Genomic DNA, 9,942 nt, shown 5'->3' with positions numbered 1-9,942 from the left:
CTCAACCCCACGTCCTTGGTTGAGGCACTCAACGAACGATTCCAAGTGTAATGCATGAGTGCGTTCCATGACGGTAAATGACGGACACATGACTAACTGCAGCCTGCATTCTCGTAAATTACGGTCATCCATGACATTTCTAAACAAATTGAACAGCGCGCACGTATGGTCGATTTAAGGCGCATTCTTAAGTAGTGTAAATGGAGTTTCGAAAATATTTGATCTATGTCAAGTGTTTTTAAAATACTTCGAGGAAATGCATTTACCAATTTGTCCAAACATTTGGGTGAAACCACCGTCCAAAAATGAAAAAAAAAAGACCACTTCCGGTTGAAGTGAGTCGGTCAAAACCTTCTTCGTTTAAGCTCACTAATAGCTCCGCAAAGTCGCAAAATTTTACAGACGCTAAAACGGAGGGGACAAGAACTTGTCAATCAAATCCCCCCAACCACCACCACCCAAACGACTGTAAAATTTCGCGGCTTTGAAGAACTATATATTCGCTAGTTTGAGTCACTCTCAAATGGTAACCTTACTTATTTCAAGGGGTTCTTTCCAACGGTGCCAACGTATTTTCGCTAACTGACCCACCTGAAAGTTTATAAAACCGTTGAAGGGTCTCCTCAATGATTTGTTACAAGGGAGCAACTACAGAATTCAGGGCCATATTGGAAGGTCTTTTAAAAACCAGAAGTAGCTCGGGGAACAAGGAAAGATTATATATCTTCGTGGCTCGTTGGCTCGTCAGTCGAGGTTAATAGCGTCTTAAAGAACAAGATGGGTATACAGCTATTTCGAGAAAGGTTGTGGAAAAAAGTGCACACGACAATCCCGAAAGGTATTGTGGGTGGCTTTGAGGGCACTGTTCTTCAAAGAAATTTAAAAGAATGGTACGGGAGGCCACGGACATATGTTTGCGAGCACTAAAGGAAAGCAACAAAAGTAGGTTCGACAGCTTCAGTCGTTACGAACAGTGTATTGATCATATCCCATATTACCTTTCGGGATTGTCACGTGCACATTTCTCCCGTCAACCTTTCTCGAAATAGCTGTATATTTTAGCGGCTCGGCGGCTCGTCAGTTTAAAAATTGGCCCTGTATTACGGTGGATGTCCACTGTCTCGCAATTTTTACCTGCGTCCGCACGTAAAATCTACGCGCGTAAATAAAACAGAAGCAATGTATGAACGTCCGCGGGTAAAAGTTGAGCGAGGTTCAACTTTTTCGTGTACGCCCGACCTTCTATACATTGCTTCTATTGTATTTAGGCGAGTAAAATTTACGTGCGTACGCGAGTAAAAATTACGAGAAAATCCACCCTTATCCAGCTGCGTACTGTATGGACAAAGAAATCTGTACATTTTACCAAAACTTGAAGGTTTTATTCGACTCTTCGTCACTTAGGGAATCTCTTTTTCTCTTTAATTTCAACGCCTATTTTGAACTTTCTGAACTTGTATTTGTTCCATTTTGTATGCGGGCTCTCCAGAAGAGGAAGGTCCAGTTCTTTTGATAACACCAGGTAACGCTCAAACCGACCGTTCTTGAGATGGCCTAGTTTCTTTTTTCGTTGACTTATTAACCAGTTAAGAAATACTTTATTGTGTTTATCCTGAAAAAGAAGCGTGGATAAAAGAATAAAACCAATAATCAGTAAGGCTGTAATGTATAGATCCCAGTTACAACAACAACTTCCAAAAGAACGGTATCGCGAGCATGCTCACAATGCCTACATGTTACGTACACAAGACAGCCTCGGATTAATTGCAACTCGTTCACGCACGAAACACTTAGAAGTTCTTATATAATCGTGCCCTGCGTTCCAGATCGAATTGGATTTCGGAAGTGGTTTCCGAGGAAAGGGGAACTGAAACCGGAGTATGAGAGAACTAAAAACAAACTCAGCCCACATATGGCGTTGATGCCGGGGTTTGAACCCAGGCCACATTGGTGGGAGGCCTGTGCTCTCATCACTGCTCCATCCTTGCTCCTTATTAACATGTCCTGCCAGTAATGGCGCTCAAATCTTGGGTCGCTCCTCCCATCGTCAATCGGTATAAGATTTATTACAGTGGAAAGTTAACCAATAATTGTAATTGACCACTCCAGAAATACCATAACATACCATAATGCTCTTTATTCATTACCCCAAAATTTTGCATAAGCATTATCTTCAGTTTCTCTTGTGAGTTAAAATGGCCCCAAGAGAAACTGAAAACAATGCTTATGCAAAATTTTGGGGTGACAAACAAAGAGCATTATGGTATGTTATGGTATTTTCTGGAGTGATCAATTGTAATAAATATTATTGTAGGGGTAATGTTGCAGGCATTTTAGGCATCCTGCTGATGAACAGTGAAACAGTGGATATTTGCAGGGGTGACAGCTATTTATGATCTGTCCTCTTAGACTACAATAATCCACTAATATACTATGGACTTTTACAGGAATGCGTTTTCAAAGACTTAACACCTCCACAAGGAAGCTGTCCAATTCCTAATATTAAGCAATTAGCCAGCTTCCTTTTCAAGAAAATTAGATCCTAGCTTCCCCTCTGTTAGGCTTGATTACCAGCTGCTGCTTGGGAAATGAGCCCGCACTTCTCCCCTGAGAAGCTCTCTTCTCGGGAGGAACAAAACCAGACCCCAGAGAGTGGTGGGAATCAAGCCCACCCCTGTCATATTCAACTTAACACTTACTTCCGACAGGGTCTGATAAAAAGTTACCTTTTTCGAATTCCTCCCTGTATTGTTATGCTTTTTCACTGCTTCAATTTTCAGTGACAATTCTGCAACTGATGAGAAAGAGGTAGAATGGAGAGGCAATTATTCAAAATTGTGATAAAAGAAGAAAATAACAATTTATAATACGAACCTACTTGTTAAGCTGCCTTGTCCCCAGTTGCTCTTGATCACTTTTTTGGGGGATATTTGAGCAGCGGGGGGTTGGGTGTGTGTGTGGGGGGGAGGGAGGAGTGATGGGATGGGGATGGGAGAAAAAGTAATCTTTATCTCTTTTCCCTCCCATCATTTCTTGCTTGTGCTCTGTGGAACGGTACATAAGAAACTAGTCTCTACAATGGTACATTAGCCAAACAGCATCAGAAGAACTTACTTTTCCTCTCTGCATCATCAGCGTATTGTTCTCTTACTTTTTCAATGGCAACTTTCCGATGTTCAAACTGAAGGAATGAAAGAAAAGTACTCGTTAAAATAGGGTTAAATCTTTAATATTGCAGATTGTACTATTTGAAGAAAATGAAGAAATATTGTAAACTTTCTAGAAAGTTTGCACCTACAGTATTCATGCATGAGTTGTTGACGTGTCAGAAATTGAACAAGTTGGTGCAGCAAAGAGTGTGATTTATGATACAAAAACAAGTATATTAATGACATAAGGAACTTTGGCACAAAACTCACAAATGGCTTTTAACTGGACCAATAATTTTTTTCACAGGTGAAAAAAAACATTGTTTGTGATTCTGATCAGAGTTATAAGTTGACAAAACAGCTAAGGTTTGATTGCAATAAAAGCAATTTCCTTTTCTTAACTTTCAGTACATTGAGGAAATAACAGTTCAAAAACAAATATTTCAGGTGATAGTTAAGACAAATTCAGTAAGAAAAAACAAACAATAACTTTCATGTTATAATTAATATTACAGTTGGATCCTGATAACTTGAACCTTCAAGGGAAATCGAAAACAGTTCGAGTTATCCAGAGTTCGAGTTATCGGGAGCTCAAAGCAAATGGCCGGGAGTAAGGGAAAGAACAGTTTTTACTGCACAGTGAACATTTTAATCAATTAAATTGTAGAAATGTCAAGTCAAAAATTAAAAGATACTCCTAGATTATAAATCAGAATGTAACGTAACAACACATATAGTCTACATGCGTTTCACTGTTTTGAGACTGGTAAAGTTGTTTCACTTTAGATTTGTGACAAACAACATCAGCCTCTACAAGTAAACAATATGCCTACAACACGTCAATGGGAAATTCAAAATTTAAATTTTTTTTTAGATGCCAGTACACTGTCCCCCCCCCCCCCCCCCACCCCCCACTATTTAAAGGGTCAAAACATACTTCGAGTTATCAAGGCTAAAATTATATAGAAATAATCTGAGGGGAAACAAAAAGTACTTCGAGTTGGCGGGAGGTTCGAGTTATCAAGGGTTCGAGTTACCGAGGGTAAAATTACAATAAATGTATTACGGAAATCCAGGGGAAATCGATTTTGGTTCGAGTTATCGCAAGGTTCGAGTTAGCGAGAGTTCGAGTTATCCGGAGTCAACTGTACCTGATTTGCATTTTGCAGACTAAACACTCTTTTAACTTCCTCAGGGGCACTAGAAAGAAAAAATTCAAAACATGAAAAAAGAATGAGTAGCTGCACGTGAAAGATTAAGCAAGTGTTTTACTGTTTGTTTTCAAAAATCATGTATCATTTAAGTCCATAAACACCCATCTCTGATGCAAGGTTAGCTTCATATAATATGTGTGAACAGATTTTGCACTATTACAAGATGTTACTACATACAGTACAATATATTAGAAGAACAGAAAAAAAAGAAGAAAACAATTTTAATACATGGATGGTGAAAGGTAAAATGTGCACAGTGACCAAAGGAGCTCAGGCTTTCAAGTTGGTCACTGCCATATGCAATTTAATGGCATAAACATTATTTTGCATAAAACTACAACAAAGCCTTTATGATTGCTTTTACCTTTCAAGTTCAGGTATGTTTTCATATCCTCGGATATATTTTCTGCCACTTCTCCAGCTATCAGCTTTGAACAAAACAAGATGAGCTGTGATGTAAGTTAACACTGGCCAGTAATAATTATCACACAGTGATTACAACAGTTTTAGGAAGAAACTTACATACCCAACTTCAAGAGAGCTTCTGAATAGGGAGAGTAAAATTTGACAAAATAGATCTGTAAATAAAGTTCACTGTCTGATTTACTCTGAAAATGAAATGCGAATGGACCACTGATGGGTCATTATCCTCATTATTTTGGTGTTTCTTATTGTTTTATATGTATTATTCACACCACAGGACTTGCACCAAGTATAAGCAATAGTAATTAAAATAACTTTTTGCTTTGACAAACAGTCCATATCTTTGTTCTGGGCCCCCAAAATACTCCACGAATTGCTGAAAATGCGAAATGCACCAACCTGATTGGCAAATTGACAACAGTTTTTTTAACAGACCTCAAGGCTCATACTCAAATCCTGGTACATAGCCCGAAAGGCCCAGAACAAGGATTTACGTTGGCTCGAAGTGGATAACCAGAAGTTTAGTTCCATCTGTGGCCCAGTCTAGAAGGTTTTGGGCAGAGCTACATGTACAAATAATTTTTCTTTCTTGGAAGGAAATATGTCCAGTTAAGTCACCATTTTGGCTGGACAAAACAAAAATCTGATCAGACACAATCAAGCATGCATTAAGCATTTTTAATGTAAGTTGGGCCCTTTGGTAGGTGGGACATTCTCAGGTAGACTTATTACTGCCATATATTCACTGTAACATGCTATTTCATTGAGATGACAGGGCAGATTTTTAATCACTTACAAATTGATTGTTTTTGGTATTATCCTTGACTGGACATCATGTCCAACCATAATTACTTGTAGTTAAAATTTTGTCGGACATAGGCCAACTTTAGTCAGACAATAGAGCCCTCTCGATACGAGGACGAGGACGAGATTGAACCTAAAGTTTTTTCCCGTAATCCCAAAAACTAAACACCCTCAAAGTTTCATTGTACTTTTTGTTCATCAGAAAAGTTAGCACTGTTATTTTTATTGAAGGAGGTTAATCCCTCTCCCGATCACAAAATGATGAAACTTCTAACATTTGATAACTTGTTTCTGTCACTAGGACATTAATTTTCACTAAAACTCGAAGCAGAATGACAACAGTGATCACATTTTCCCACCAAAATGATGCCAGTTCACTCATACAAACTTCTTAGCACTGAGAAAATCTCATATTTGTAGTCATCATTGTCTTAGAATCTAAAGGTTTCTATTGTCCACTGACGGCATGTTATTTGCAACTCTGTTGGGGTAATAATAAAACACCAAACTGGTACTAACCATTTAAATTAACTGTGCTTAATCTTCTACCACAAAGCTCTGAACATCTTGTGACAAGCTTGCCATGAAATCTGGTGGCAGGATAGACTGGAAATAAAAAATAACAGCCAGTAGAAATGACTTGCTCTAAAAGAGGGTTGCCAGTAGGTTCTTCGGGATCCAGGTTTTGCCACTTTTGAAGGGCAGGATGGAGGCAAGTTAAGGGATTAAAAGTAAGTATCGGATGTGGCATGCCAAAAATAATCATCCAGATTACCGGATTAAGCAAAAATTTGGATCGGGATAAAAGGATGAGAGAACCCTATTAGGGACCACCCTAAATGGCACTGAATCACTCAGAGTGATTACAGATCGAGCACACTGTCACTTGATTTTAAAAAAGAATGAAGAATTGCCGGTTTTTCATTATCATCATCCTCATCCTTTGACCACTGGAGCAAATGGGACATTCATGGAGATCCCCTCCCAAAAATCACGGTTCACCATCATCACACTCAGATCCCTCATATCAAGTCCTGAATCCCTAACAGTCACTTCAGGGTATGTTAGCTTGCGTGGCTGCACTCTGCTCTCTGGGCGCCAGAGGATGAGAGATGAGGCCATTTCTTTATCTGCTCAATAGCAATGACCAGCAAACTGGAGACATTTTTTACCTGACGTCACGCACCCACGACAATGTGACAGAATTTAAGTACTTGTAATTTGTCCTCTTTCTAAGGTTATTATAACGTTAACTCACTAAAATCATACAACTAGAAAGATTACAGTTAACTACAAAAAAAAATCTCTCTTTTCTAATTATATTGGATTCAAGCAGAAGCAAACATAAGTTATTCTATTTTGGCAACGGCCTGCACCTCGTATTAAATATCCGCAACTAAATTTTTTTATACAAAAAAAAAAGTCGATTTTATACTAGAAAACAAATTACCTTCCTTGACAGACAGAAAGCTCCGAAAAGCCCAAAATGATCCCAGATTTTTCAAGCGTTGAGGGAGAGTCATTTCGCCTGAAAACAACCAGACTCCATGTTGAATTTTGGACAGCTGCATAAACAGCAGGCTCAAAAGAACCAGCAGTAAGTCCCGTCCCAGACTACAACGACCAAATAGGGGCCCCCGGCCATTTCTCGAAGACCGTCCGTCAAAGAAACCCGGATTAAAATGTAACCCCCGGTTAGCGCTAATCGGCATTCGAACAACTGGCCCCTGGTATAATGATAAACTTTTCGGGCCCTAAATCAAGTCCCGGAATCAAGCTCAACTCAAAATCTTATCTAAAGAATAAAAGCACAGATCTTGGCTAATCAACCAGTCCATTTTGTTTTGTTAACTAATAGTTTTATTATTCTAACTGCATAGCTATTGAAACTTCTCTCATGAATGTAAACAACGACAGCTTTCTGGTCGGTTAGGGGGTCTGAAACCTTTTGGGGTCTCTTTCTGGAAGCGCACGCCAGGAGGTAGTCTTACGCACGACTATTGTTACTGTCGACGCATTTGCAGACATTTACTCGCATTTCCCATTTTTTAGCTAAGTTCCAACCAGCACCGTAGGTAAAATAATGGACCAAAATCAGGAGCCGACTCGTAAGTTTGTGTGGCAAGTGTTATTCTCGGACTGTCAAGTAATTTTTACACGCGTACGAATGTAAATTTTACGCGCGTAAATAAAATAGAGGCTATGTATGGACGGTCACGAGTAAGCGTGAAAGTTGAGCGAGGTTTAACTTTTACTTTTACGGGTGGCCTTTCATACATTGCCTCTATTTCATTTATGCACATAAAATTTACGTGCGTTCGCACGGAAAAATACGCGGCAGTGCAAATCAACCCTTACTCAGCCTAGCGAGAAGAGAGAAGCAGTCGAACACGAAACGCCAGAAAGGAGCACAGTGCGCGAGACCGACGAAAGGAAAAGTAACGTCTTATCGTGTTTCAAAGGAGCTGTGTCACGAAATTCAGCCAAATCAGGTTATTGCATTAAAAAAAAAAACATAAAAACAACCAAGTAAAACATTAAGATGACTCGACCCAGTTTTTGGGGGGGAGGTACCATCCTACTTTGAAGCTCTCTGGTATCCCCACCTTTACTTTTATCGTAAGTCTAACACATAGAATGGATAATGCACCTATCAATGTAAATCCCCGTGGGGGGGGGGGGGGGAGTGCGGGCAAGGGGCGGGGATTTGATGCCTGATCCCCCTGTTGGGCTTCTGATCGTGCGAAGCGACCCGAGGTCGGGACATTTGACTTTGACTGATAAAAGCCTGGCATCAATTCAAAAGCGGTTACCAAGTCCGTCCCTCGAGGCTTTCTGAAAGTCACGCTGTTGGAGAAAGGTATGAAGTTTTCATTTGTTTTTCCCATCTGATTGTAAACCTCGATTGAAAAAGAAAGTCAGAGGATTTTTTACGGGTCACTGATCCGACCTGTTCCGACATGTTGAGCAGATGTTATAAAGCATTTTACGTTTCATTAATATAATAGCACGGTCAATCTTCCTGGAGTGATTATGTTGTTCAAAATAAGAGATGCTAGTGGAGAGAGAAAATACTTAATTACAGCGAGTAATTTAACGGAACTTCCGTTAACCTTGAATAAAAGTAGTAAGAACGTACTTTTGAAATGTTCTTTTATTCGTTTTATATAGTATTATAGTATTGTTTGTTTAGATTTTACCCCATTTTTAGGTCATAATTTATGCGAAAATGATAAGCAAACTTTACACGATTATATCTCAGCATTTTCGCATAAATTATGACCTAAATTTGGAAACCGCTGAATTTCTCGAATTGGGTCTTTGCGATTTTGGTGAAACTCTGTTCAGCGCAAGGCACTAATGCGCACTATGTGTAGCCGAGAGATTTTCACGAAAAAATGCCGGCAACAGCAGATTTTCGACTCAGACCTCAAAGGGGCGTGGCATTATAACCACGTGACATTTATTCCGATCGCCAAAAGTTTTATGTTATATTGTAGATTGATCTATATGTTATCCATTCTATGTGCTAGACTTACGATAAAAGTAACCTGAGATCAGGCGTTATTTTTTTATTTTTTGCTTTTTTGCTTCTTTGGCTCGAGAGGGAAAAAAATAACGCCTGATACATTTATTTAACAAGCCGTCAACCGCCCCCTAATTTACATAATCTAACGTCTGCTTGACCTGTCATGTTATTAGCCAATAAGCGTTTACCATAAGGGAATCAAATTTGGCGCGAATAATGTCTCTTTTAAAATCAATTTTAGCTAGGGAACAGAAAATTTTTTAAAAGTATGTCCATGTTCAGATGGCGCTCCCTAAAAAAAAAATTTAAATGTGTTGTTTTTGTGATGAAATACTGCTAGCTGGAGCTGCCGCACCTTTTTAACAGCTACAAATAATAAAGACTTTACTGGTTAAAGCTCGTTGACTTCGTACTGTACCGAAAGCAGTGAAAAAAAAATAAGGCTGAAGCACCTGAAAGGTGTTGTGAAAGCGAAGATCGCTCAGAATAATTCGCAGGTTTGTGAAGGACGAATTACAGTCAAACCAGGTCAAGATTCCATTCATGAATTATTTGAAAAGAGAACCCGTTTGTCGCTTCTGTAACTTGTAGCCGGTATCAAATTGCATTCAAATGATCGGTGAATTTTAAGTATACGATGAGATGGAAAATATTTCAATGGATGAAATTTCTATTTAGGCATCCTTCAAATTCAAGAAAACTCAGCCGGCAGAAATTTCATAACGAACTCGCGTGCGTATTCACTGCTCATTACGCAAGCAAAAATGCAGACTGAAATCAACAACAACTAACGGATGGCGGCATTTTGGCCAATCGGAACGGC

General features: G+C 39.2%; 1 protein-coding gene across 1 annotated transcript; it reads right to left on the bottom strand.

Annotated features, from left to right (window-relative positions):
• Positions 1-1,360: 1,360 nt before the first annotated feature.
• On the bottom strand, positions 1,361-7,142 carry LOC140939486 (small ribosomal subunit protein uS15m-like). Its single transcript, XM_073388848.1, has 7 exons — positions 7,041-7,142; positions 6,110-6,196; positions 4,728-4,791; positions 4,301-4,349; positions 3,115-3,181; positions 2,727-2,794; positions 1,361-1,612 (listed from the first exon to the last, which is right to left on the bottom strand). The coding sequence occupies exons 1-7, from the start codon at positions 7,111-7,113 to the stop codon at positions 1,397-1,399; spliced, it is 624 nt and encodes a 207-aa protein (XP_073244949.1). The 5' UTR covers positions 7,114-7,142; the 3' UTR covers positions 1,361-1,396.
• Between the last annotated feature and the right edge of the window lie 2,800 nt (positions 7,143-9,942).

The sequence above is a fragment of the Porites lutea genome, chromosome 1 (assembly GCF_958299795.1).
Source record: "Porites lutea chromosome 1, jaPorLute2.1, whole genome shotgun sequence".
Taxonomy (NCBI): domain Eukaryota; kingdom Metazoa; phylum Cnidaria; class Anthozoa; order Scleractinia; family Poritidae; genus Porites; species Porites lutea.
Note: the sequence above shows the minus strand (reverse complement) of the source record. Positions and strands in the feature narration are given on the sequence as shown.

Excerpts from the sequence above, each read along its gene's own strand:
- LOC140939486 (XM_073388848.1), bottom strand. The coding sequence starts at position 7,113 with ATGACTCTCCCTCAACGCTTGAAAAATCTGGGATCATTTTGGGCTTTT. Across the intron at positions 4,792-6,109 it reads AAGCACAGTTAATTTAAATG|CTGATAGCTGGAGAAGTGGC; the intron begins GTTAGTACCAGT and ends TTTTGTTCAAAG. Across the intron at positions 2,795-3,114 it reads TGATGATGCAGAGAGGAAAA|TTGCAGAATTGTCACTGAAA; the intron begins GTAAGTTCTTCT and ends CTTTCTCATCAG.